The sequence below is a fragment of the Salminus brasiliensis genome, chromosome 7 (genome assembly GCF_030463535.1).
Source record: "Salminus brasiliensis chromosome 7, fSalBra1.hap2, whole genome shotgun sequence".
Lineage (NCBI taxonomy): Eukaryota > Metazoa > Chordata > Actinopteri > Characiformes > Bryconidae > Salminus > Salminus brasiliensis.
In genome coordinates, this window is record NC_132884.1 from 2937702 (window position 1) to 2949989 (window position 12288).

General features: G+C 44.2%; 1 protein-coding gene across 1 annotated transcript in view; it reads left to right on the forward strand.

Moving 5' to 3' along the window:
* The window catches only part of prkcaa (protein kinase C, alpha, a), a 151907-nt gene that overhangs the window by 131138 nt on the left and 8481 nt on the right, over positions 1 to 12288 (forward strand). Inside the window, 1 exon segment of the mRNA XM_072683428.1 lies at positions 1556 to 1696. Coding sequence (XP_072539529.1) covers positions 1556 to 1696 — 141 coding nt within the window.

The following is a 12288-nucleotide window of genomic DNA, read 5'->3' on the forward strand; positions in this document are numbered from 1 at the left end:
GAATTGAATCTCATCTGTATGGAAGTTGGGAACAGTTCTGTTGTTTTGTTGGGGTTGACTAAAAATCTACTGATTCATCATTTATTATTATTATGATTAGTAGTAGTAGTACTAGTGTAGTTATAGTAGTAGTACTGGTAGTTATAGTAGTAGTAGTAGTACTAGCAGTAGTTATAGTAGTAGTATGGTAGTTATAATGGTAGTAATAGTAGTAGTACTAGTAAGAGTAGTAGCAGTAGTAATAGTACTAGTATAGTAGTTATGATGGTAGTAATAGTAGTAGTAGCAGTAGTAGGGGTAGTTATAGTAGTAGTATAGTAGTTATAATGGTAGTAATAGTACTAGTTGTAGTAGTGCTAGTAGCAGTAGTAATGGTAGTTATAGTAGTAGTATAGTAGTTATAATGGTAGTAATAGTAGTAGTAGTACTAGTAGCAGTAGTAGTGATAGTTATAGTAGTAGTATAGTAGTTATAATGGTAGTAATAATCGTAGTAGCAGGAGTAGGGGTAGTTATAGTAGTAGTATAGTATTTATAATGGTAGTAATAATAGTAGCAGTAGCAGCAGTAGTAATAGTAGTAGTATAGTAGTTATATAAGTAGTAGTAGCAGTAGTAGTGGTAGTTATAGTAGTAGTATAGTATTGTAGTTATAATGGTAGTAATAGTAGTATTAGTCATAGCAGAAGGAGTAGTAATAAAAATAGTAACAGTAGTAGTAAGTGTAGAAGCAGTAGTAATAGTAGTAGCAGTAGAAGTAACATTAATAGTAATAGTAGTAGAAGTAGAAGGAATAGTAAATTTAGCAGTAGTCATATTAATATTAGTAGAAATACTAATAGTTTTAGTTGGAGTAGCAGCAGTAGTAGTGCTATTAGTAGAAGGAGGAGTAGTAGATAATAGCAGAGTAGCAGAAAGTAGCAGAAATAGTAATAATAGTAATAATAGTCACTAGTAATAGCAGAAGTAGTAGTAGCATTAGTAGTAGCAATAGTTGTTATAGTAGTTGTAGTAACAGCAGCAGGAGTGCTAATAGTAGCAATAGTATAAGTAGTAGGAATAGCTAGGAATAGTTGTAGTAGCAGCAGCAATAGAAGTAGTAATAGTATCAATAGCAGCAACATTAGTAACACTAATATTAGTAGTAATAATAATAGCAAGAGTAGTAGTTGTAGCAGTAGTTGTTGTAGGAGCAGTTGTAGCAGTAGTGGTAGTAGTAATAGTAGAGTCTTGCCGTGTCTTTGCGTATTGCTATTAATACACAGGCACAAAAGCAGTATATCAGTATCCACCAAACTGTGTAGTTCATCCGATATACTGGATGGAAGAATTCTATCCATTCACTCATCACAGCAAAAGGAGGTGTACAGTTCATAGACTCGCCTTGTCATGTCATGTGTCATTTGGTCAAGGGTCTTTATATGATTACCGTCTTAACAAGCTACAAAGGAAGATGATGATTATTACTGTTTTTTTTTTGTTTTTTTTTAAATTTTATTTATGTAGTTTTTTATAAGAACAGTAATGATAATGATGGCATCCTGTCCCCTATCCCAGCTGATGACAAAGCACCCCACCAAGCGGCTGGGCTGTGGACCGGAGGGTGAGCGGGACATCCGGGAACACGCATTCTTCCGCCGGATCGACTGGGAGCGCCTGCAAAACAGAGAGGTCCAGCCTCCGTTCAAACCAAAAGTGGTGAGTGACCACAAGCCAGGAGTGGTAAAGGCATAGCCATTACAGTAGCTGAGGGGGAGGGGGGGTTGGCATTAGACAGCATGGTGCCAATAGGTTCAGAGAGTGCTATTCTACTGGCAGTACTTCTCTACAGGGACTAGACAAGCTGTATGTGTTTGTGCATTCAAAAGTAAAGTAGCTGAATGCATTCTTTAGAAGGCGTGTCCACATACATTTGGACATATAGTGTATATTTGAAGGTGTGGAGTGCAGCAGAGTGTGGCTAGCACCTCCAGCAGATCTGTAACAGAACTGTAACAGCCTAACTAAAAGTACAGAGCCAGAAGGTAACACAGACATGAGCGCACCCTGAAACTCAGGCATCCACCCGCTCCACCGTCAGCAAACGTGGGTGATTGTGTGCCAGCAATGAAGCGATAGCCCCCTCCCCAGCCCCCACCCCCTCAGCCCCGCCCCCTTCACCTTACAAACACTCTGCTCGTATTGACTTTCTGTCTTTGTACCTGACATGAAATAGTGAGATTTTAGTGTGAGAGCTAGAGAGAGTAAGAGTGTGTGTGTGTGGGTCTGCCATAACTATGTGGACCGGCCAGGTGTGTATGTGTGTGTGTGTGTGTGTGTGTGTCTGCCCATAAGCGTCTGTCACGATGAAAAATGCAGCAATCAAAGCATTAAACAACCAAACCACTGCAAAATGGGGTCAAGTGGCTGGATGGAGGAATGATCCTGGATGGACAAAAAGGAGTGTGTGTGTGTGTGTGTGTGTGTGTGCATTTGTGAGAAACTGCAGCTGTTGAAAATGTGGAGTAGAACGTGTCGTGGGTGTTTAAGGTAAGTGACCTGAATTTACAGAAAGCCAAAATACATCCCATAGATCCCATAGAGCCTTTCCAGATATGACTCTGTAGAGAACCAACAATGGTTTGCTATTCTAATGTAAGTCTGAGAACCTTTTTTGGTACTGCAGAGAACCGTTATGGTAAGAGTGTGGAGTTGTAGTGTGGGAGGAAGAAGTCTATCCATTCACTCACTGATACTCTCAATAGATAGCCATGCTAGTAATGATGTGGTACAGTTAAGGTATAAGTAATGATGGTCTGTTTAGGACTGGAAATGGTTCTTTGATTTGATAGTAGAACCATATTTTATGCTGAATATGTTTAAAAGACATGATAGCAGAACCACTTTTAGTGCTATTTTATTTGATACTTGATAGTAGAGACCACCGTACATTATCAGTTTTTCTGGTTTTGCTATTTATAGACAGACATCTGGACAACATTTCCTCTACATTCCAAATAAATTATAATAAATTATTAAAATTATAATAAAATAATTATAATGCAAAGAAGTTATTATTGAAATTTAAACAAGGGCCCATTTAAAGATGTACACACACACACACTTTATATATATATATATATATATATATATAGCTCAGTGTCTTTCCCTCCTTATTTACAGCTGAAGTAGGTCATCCTCTGTGCTTTCACGCCTATGTTTGTATGTGTGTGTGTGTGTGTGTGTGTGTGTGTATTAAATATGCAGTATAAAAATGTAGCTTTCTTCTTTTTCAAACCTCAAGGGCTCGTCTGCCAATGACCAAGAGAATACTCGCCATCCTCCATCACACAAGCCCCCCGTATGAGCTGTGTGTGTGTGTGTGTGTGTGTGTGTGTGTGTGTGTGTGTACAGGTCTTTCTATGTGTGAGAGAAATGTAGGTAGAATACAGGTGTTTGAAAAGTAGTGCTCACCCCTGTGTGTCTGTTTGTATGTGTGTGGATGTTTTGTGTTATTGCATGTGTGTACTGTGTATATACCAGGCGTGTGTATGTGTGTGTGTGTTTCTGTACATCTGTATGTCTACTGTATAGTTATATACAGTAAATGTGTGTGTGTGTTTATAATAACTGGTATTTTATACATGAAATCATTTCTGCCTGTTTTGACATGCATGCTCCAGCTTATCTCAGGTAATCGTGTGTGTGTGTGTGAGTGTGTGTGTGAGTGTGGGGGTGTGTTCATGACAGTTATGCATGTTTGAGGTGCATTAGACCTGTGCATGTTTCTATATTAATTTTTACTTGTGTGTGTGTGTGTGTGTGTGTATTGCATGGAGATGTGAACTACTTACTGAGTGCTGAAAGTGAAAAACACTGATCTCCATCTACAGTCTCCTGTCAGGGGGTGTATATATTGGTCAGCAAGTGGTCAGTCTGTTCTTGAAGATGCTGAAGCAGTAAAAATGGTCAAGCGTAAGAATCTGAGACACCTTGAAGAGAACCAGACTGTGATGTTCTAGATGTCTGGGTCAGAACATCTCCAAAAACATCAGACTGGCCTTGTGGGGTAGCCTATGTCTGGTATGCAGTGATGTGGTGTAACTGGTGAACCGGTGACAGGGTTATGAGCACCATGTTGATGTTCATGGAGGCCCCGCCCACCTCACAACTTACAGGACTTGAGAAATGAGGATCTGCGGCTAATGTCTGAACTCCATCCGTATGAACTCCATTTATTAATCATTTTATTATAATAATAATAACAATAATAATAATGAATAAGCCAAAATTGAACTTTTTAGCCAAAAAAATACAAAGTGAATTCAGCCATATCACCTGCTGTGCTAAATTAGCATGCCAGCCTGTGACTATACGGATAGGATTGATTGACAGCCTAATTTTTCTTAAACCCCGCCCACAAACAGGAACATTTACAGGAGAGTCTACACAGTGGGAGGTAGCCGGGCTAAAGTACTCTTCCAAACATGGTGGAGGTAGTTTCACTACTCTGTTACTGTAACCCCAAAATAAGCAATAGGAGAACTTCATAGCGCTTCATTTATTAATCATTTAATTATTATTATTAATAATAATAATAAGCCAAATTATTATATATATTTTTTGGACAAAAAAAAGTCCAAACCTATGGGGGGTAATGCTTCAGTCCTCGTGCTGCTTTTGAACACAGCGGCCTCGTTCACTCACACTTACGTCTCCTCCACTGACCCTCATCATCTGTCCGTCCGTCCCTTTGTATGTGTGTCCTGCTCTACATTACACCTTAGTTAAAGTTCACCTCATCCTCCTGTCTGCTGCCAAACGCCGATCAATACCTCCCCAAACCCCCAGTAACCGCGGGAGACGGACAGGCCAGCCGGAGCCAATAGCTGCGTGCTATGGAGATTAATATTTCTCTGACCTGTTGAGTTGAGTCTCAAGCAGGAAAGTAGGTCAGCTGACAGAGTCCTTCACAGACCGCCACAGACCACCACAGACCGCTGTAGACGGCTCGGCAGAAAGCCGGAAAGGAACTTTGATTCTGGGAAGGCTCAGGCTCAGGCGTACTGAGGGACACTCGGTATGGGAAGGCAGTTTCTTACTTTTTCTTTCAGTAAATGATTCATTAGGGACGCATTCAATTTTCTGCTGCATTAAATCATTCATTCCAGGCATTTCCTAATATTCCCTATATTATTCCTGGCTGAGTTGAAATTAGAAATGAGGATCTGCTGCTAATGTCTTAACTCCATATCCCTTAATTTATTAATCATTTACATATTATTATTATTATTATTATTATTAATAATAATAATAATAATAATAATTAATCAGCCAAAAGTGATATTTCAGCCCCCCAAAAAATACAAAGTGAATTCAGCCAAGTCACCTGCTGTGCTAAATTAGCATGCCAGGCTGTGATTGTACGGATAGGACTGAAATGGTTTGTTATGCTTCCAGCTCCAGTTTTATTTATTTATTTATTTATTATTTTATTATTATTGTCAAGCTCATTTTCATTCTGGCTGCTTTTAGTTTTCAGACTGTTATAGCAGTTTCACAGTCATGGCTTTTCTTATGCGTGGCGCTAGTGTGTTGCCCCTCCTCACATCTTGATGACGTTTGGAGTCTGGGGGCCAGAATTCCATTGAAATGAATGCTATTCAGTGCAGTTCAGCTCAGTCACTCAGCAGCGGAACTCGAGGCGAGGCACGGTGAGGCAAGGTGAGACACGGAGTCTCGTGTACGGTTTATTCAGTGAGCTTCAGTGTAATAACACTTTCTGAGCCCCTTTCAGCAGCGCATCCACTCGGTCCCCCCTAATGCCGCCTCTCCTAATGGAATAAATTAACGCTGATGTTTTCCAGTAATCACATCACTCCTCTAATGGACGCTCGTTCCTCGGCAAGGTTAATGCGGCCGCTCCCAGGGTCCTGACAGGTCCAGCTAAAGTAGTTTCCTCGCTGCTCTCAGCACTCGCCCCTGCTTGGTGAACAGGTTATGAATTTGGACCGGCTTCCTCGAGGCTCTTCCAGAACTGACGGGCCAGAGAATATTCCGCCCACACAGAAGAATGGAGAAGGAGATGAAGTCATTTATCATACTAAGTAGCTTCGAGTGTCCTTGATGCGCTCCACTGAATGTGTTTGTGTGTGAGAAATGAGTGGAGTTGGGATCTAAAGTGGGTCAAGCTTCCATTTCTCCTGCTACTCTCGTTAGGGTAAGTGTACAGTGTGTGGAGGTACGAGCTTTACGTTCCACGAGACATGGATCGTTGTACAGATACAGTACAGAGCATCTCCGAACTGCAGCGTCGCTCTAGACGTCAGGCGACTGCAGCTGTCCTGTGCATGTATATATGTGTGTTTGTGGGTCCCTTTTCAACACAGGGTTCATGAAAATTCTGGAAATGGCCTGGAAGTCAAACACTCGGCCTTCCTGAGAGAATGTTTTTCAGATCTGGGTTTCCAGAGACCCTCTGAAATGGTTTAATAATAATAAATGCTCTAAGTAAAGCTTTGTAGAAGTTACAGTTACAGAAATGAACCCACTCATTAGTACTCGTCCCCTATCATATACGATTGTCTGGACGATGCAGCATCCCCAGGCAACCAACGCGCTCTGAGGAAAGCGCCAGGTACCCAACTCAGGGCAGACGTCCATGCCGGCCAAAATCGCACGGCCATGCCATCTACCCTCCCAGAGCGAGCATGGCCTATTGTGCTCTCTCAGGCTCCGGCTGCTGATGGCAGGCAGCATGGTCTGGGATTTGAACCAGGGGTCCATGGGTCATAGTGGTAGCACCTTAGTACGTGGGGCCACTCAGAGCAAATATTGGCTTGTTTATGCTTCCATTTCAACTGTTTAGAACTTTTTCTGGGACAGAACGAGTAGCAACATACATCTTAAATAGAAAAACTACGGATTTTTGCTCATATAAATATAAAAACTGCTCAAAATAATACATACAGGGTCATCATGTACAGATACCCTCTTAGATTATGAATTTAGCGATTCTGACCACAACATCAAAGGTGGTTCTGGAATGGATAAAGGAAGCTAACATGAAGCTTTCAGACAGGCCTTCCCAAAGTCCTGACCTCAACCTTATCAAAAATATGCGGATTGTGATTAGAAGTGCTTTCACACCTACCTTGTTTCGTCTGGACTTTCTGATTTTTCAGAGAAGTGGTCCGAACCAAGGTATGGAAAGGTGTGCGAACCATGGTCCAAACCAAGAGAGGTGGTCGCAGTCTGGATCAACTGAACCATGGTCCGGTTCATTTGCCTTGTCAAAAATATTACTTTGGATGTTCTGGACCTTCGGACCAATTACAGGAAGTTGAGGCAGGATACCATCACCAATAACAGAAGACATAAAGAACAGGTCTGTTAATCGAACCCAACCAGCTCTGCCAGGAAGAGTTCTCAAATATTCAACCAGAATTCTGCCAGTAGCTCGTTGACCCCAACTAAACATGTCTGGTCAAGCTTCAGCTTGCTAAGGGACAGTCAACCAAATATAAAAGCTGTTGTATGTATATTTTTGACCCTTTGAAAGAAGCAAAATCTGTCCTCTCCGATGGGCATCCTCAACTTTTCTTGGAAGAGGAGGGTCTCAGTCTGGGTTTGAGGACAGCGAGTGTTGGACTCTGCCGTTCGGACACCCAGGGGAAGCTCGTTCCACCACTTCGGTTCAGGACAGAGAAAAAAGCCTGGATGCTCGTCTTCCGTGGATTTTGAGGGATGGCGGGTCGAGCTGAGCCGTACTTGAAGCTGGAAGGGCTCTTGGTGCAGATCGGCTTTTGACTATTGCTATCAAGTACGGAAGGGCTGGCTAGTCCAGTCTTGGCTTTGTAGGCCAGCGTCAGGGGTCTGAATCTGATGACCTGTGCAGCAGCTACAGGAAGCCAGTGAAGAGAGAACTCAGCAGTGGAGTGACATGGCTGAATTTAGGAACGTTGAAGACGACACGATCCGTGCCGCTGTTTTCGGGATAAGTTGCAGGGGCCTGATGGTGCACAGAGGGAGACCAGCCAGAAGAGAGCTGCAGTGGTCAAGTCTCGAAGAGCACCTGGGCGACTCGCTAGAGAGTAAGGGTCGAATTCTCCTGAATCTGCATGACCGAGTTACGTTTGCGACATGACCTGAGAACGATAACTGATCATCCATGACTACACCAAGACTTCCAGCTTCTGTAGATGGATCATATTCCCTATTCCCTAATACTCCTATATTCTCCCTGCCACGTTCCTTAATGCTTCCAGCTCGACAGAACTAAACCAAACCCTGCCCTCAGCGCAGCATTCATTAGCTCACTCTATCTCTATCTCTCTCTCCCTTTCTCTCCTCCTACCCCCCGATATAAGCCCAATTCCCAACTGTGCATTCTACTCAGTCTAATGGAGGGAGGTCAGCAGAGGCCAGGCCAGTTCAGCTCGACCTCATTCTCCACTCAGCCCGTTAAACTTCCTCTCAGCCATTAGTTCCAGTGCAGCTTTAGTGAGGGAGTCATCTCCAGCAGTCTGGACTGCCACCCACAACTTTTACACCCTAAAAGGGTGAGATGAGTGCTTCACCAGCAGTCTTTTCTTTCAGCAGGTTCAGGTGCTGTCCACATCAACCACCAGAATGGAGACAGATGTGATCTCAGGGATTTTGAGTGTGGCGTGATTGAAGGGCTGGTTTGACACTCCTGGGATTTTCAGTACGACAGTCTCTAGATGATGTAGTAAAGAAAACACCTCCAGTGAGCTTCCCAGACTGCACAACACCACCTCCAACCTTGAGAAGGATGGGTGACAACAGCTGAAGACCACGACAGCTTCCACTTCTTTCAGCCAAGAACAGAAAGCTGAGGCTGCAGTGTTTAGGGTTCCGTGGTGTACAGCCTCACCAGCACTGGACAGACTGGAGAAGACTGGAGGAACGTAGCTTGGTAGGGTCAGAATGCAGCACCAGCAGCTTGAATCCCAACCTGCCTTGAGTCAGCAGTCCTGGCTGGTGGAGGTGGTGGTGTAACGATGTGGGGAAAGATTCCTAGCACGCTTTGGGCCGCTAACACCAGTCAGTCATCTCTCGAATGCCACGGACTGTTTGAGTATTGCTGCTGACCATGTGCATTCCTTCCTGACCACAGCATGATGAGGACGTCTGGAACTGGTTAAATGAACACCGGTTAGAACACCTCTGGGAGGTGGTGGACCCAAGTGTGGTCAAAGTTCAGGTCTCGCTCTTATTGTCTTATAGTTCCAGGGGTTAAACAGTGTCTTTGTACGGAAGAGTAGCGAAAAAACAGGGATTATGAGTTTAGCAGCATCCCAGGAGGCCGCAGGAGATCAAAGCACTGCCTGGCATTGTTGAGATGAGCCTATCAAAGCCAATTTGGTACAAATCCCAGTCGTGCAGTGCTCTGTCTGTGGCTGGGTGACCTTGATTCGGTCCAGCAGCAGCCTGACGTTTGGACACGACAACTCTTAAAAGGGTATTTGAGTTTTTTTGGCTTTTTATTTTTTCTGTTATCCTCAGAGCAACGGACGGAACAAATTGCCTAGCAACATGCTAGCCATTACTATTCAATACCACACCAACCACATGGCAACTCTATAGCAACCACTTAGCAACAGCACAGCAACCACCAGAATACCATAGCACTTGCCTAACCGCTACCTTGTAACACCCTAGCAACCACTAAGCAATACCATACCAACCACCTGGCAACACTATAGCAAAAAAGTAGCGAAAAAAACAGGGATTATGATTGAAGCGGCATCCCAGGAGGCCGCAGGAGATCAAAGCACTGCCTGGCATTGTTGAGATGAGCCTATCAAAGCCAATTTGGGCCAAATCTCAGTCGTGCAGTGCTCTGTCTGTGACTGGGTGACCTTGATTAGGTCCAGCAGCAGCCTGATGTTTTCGGACACGTCAACTCAAAAAATGATATTTGAGGTTTTTGGCCTTTTTTGCCTCATTTTAGAGCAACGGTCAGGGTACTAATCACGTAGTGTAACCCTGGCCTCGAAGATCTTATTGGAATGTAGAAAATGACCTAAATAATTAAAAGAATTAGTGTGTAATTGGTGTAATTACAGCGTAGAATAGCAAAACAAATGGAGGAGCTTCAAACCTTAGGTCTAAGTGTCTGACTGGCACTGCAGCTGGGGGGGGGGGTTGTCCCCAGACAGAATGGCAGGTCTCTTTGCGTTCAGCAGCCGGCAACAAATTCAACATAGGAGTCGACCAAAAAAAAGGAACACAAACACACACCCAGGCAGGGCTTTTAGAAATGACTGCAGCTCAGAGGCGGCTTTGTGCCGGCCTCGCTTTCATTGAGAACTCTTCCCTTCTGTTGTCATGGATGCGGAGAGGAAGAGAGCGGGGGCTATTTCTGTCTCGTCTCCAGCTCCACTTCTTACCCAGCCTGGCAGCTTCACAAAGGAAAAGCCATCTCCGTTATTCTCCTCTTCGGTGTCTTTCACTCACTCTCTCCGCCCGTCTCTCTCCCTCTCGCTCAGGCTCTCTCTCGCTTTCTCTTCCTTTAGCGTTCAATTCCCTGGGTTAACAAAACAGGCTTTGTCTGTCTCTCTCTCTCTCACACACACACACACACACACACAGATGTTTTTGTGTGTATGGCATTATGGATAACTCGTCCCGTAGTTTTCGAGATATCCACACCGCTCCACAACTCCAATTTTGTTGCTAAGGTTTGTCCCCACCCCTTCTCATGAACCCCAACCAACCACATGGGATACCCCAGAAACTGCCTAGCAATCTCCTGAGACACCCTAGCAAGAGTCTGGGATGCAATAGAAATGGCCTAGCTAACACCTAGTAACACGCTATCAACCACTATTAAATACCACACCAACCACATACCGCAACTCTATAGCAACCACTTAGCAACAGCACAGCAACTATCAGGGATACCATAGCAAATGTCTAACTGCCACCTTGCAACACCCTAGCAACCACTAAGCAATACCATACCACACCAACCACCTGGTAACACTATAGCACCCATCTGGCAACCACTTAGCACAGCACAGCATGTTATAGTAACCATCTAGCAACACCAAATAGCAACCCAATCACAACCCCTTAGCGTAGCATAGCAACCAGCTAGCAACCTCATAACAACCCAGCCATATCAGCCATGCAGCAGCGCCTTATGAACACCGTAGCAAACACAAAGCTATGCCGTACCAAACCACCTGAAATACCATAGCAACACCATAGCAACCACCTTGCAACAGCAAAGCAACCATCTGGGATACCATCGCAGCCACCTTGCAACACCACAGCAACCCCATAGAAACCACATAAAATATCATAGCAGCTATGTAGCAAGAACGTACCAACAGCAACCGTAGCAACCACAAAGCAATGCTACACCAAACCACCTAAAATACCAGAGCAACACCATAGAAACCACTTAGTATACCGTAGCAACACAATAGCAACCACCTAGCAAAACAGTTTCACCTTATTGATCAGAGGCAAAAGCCACTTCTGTATTTTGGATATGGGGGTTTTCACGGTGCACCCCTCCTCCGAAGGCTTCATCGGCTGTAAGCGGTTTGGCTAACTGACTTTTATCCGTGACGTGTATAACGTGGGTTATTGATCCCCAGCCGGTGTGATCCAGGGAGAGATCAATATCGGTTTCTCACGCTTCAGAATGCTGACAGTACCCATGACCTCACCACAAGGACACGGTGATAACCTGGCTTCAACACATATCTAATACAGAGCTTGAAATTGTGGTCCAAACCCAACAGGACGGACGGTTCCTATTGGGTACCGTCAAATTGGCCTGAATTTGCCTTGTTTTATGAGGATCTCAACGTGACATCCTGTTGCATGCAGTCAGTTGGAACTGTGCCAGTGATGACGTCACCAGGGAGCAGCCCGACCGCTCTCACGCACATGTAGGCCGCCACACCTGAGCCTCAGACATCAAAGAGCCGAGGCAGCCGAATAATAATCCAGGTGAAACTATACAGAGCGTATAATCTGGAATCTGCATAAAGCCTTCACTCTGTGGCCATGAGGGTAATGATGGGTGTGTGTGTGTGTTGGGGGGGGGGGGGGGGGGGGGGGGTTAGAGTGATGCGCCCTATTTCTCCAAAGCTTTGAAAAATGTTCTTCACAGGAGGTTCAGAGAGAAACTGAAGGAAATCAGAGGAAATGTCAATGAGTCAGTTTAATGGACAGTGTGGAGACCATGTCCAAATGTTTGTGGACACCCCTTTTATATTGAATGCATTCAATTACACCCATCAGTTGCACCTATTGCTGACACAGATGTG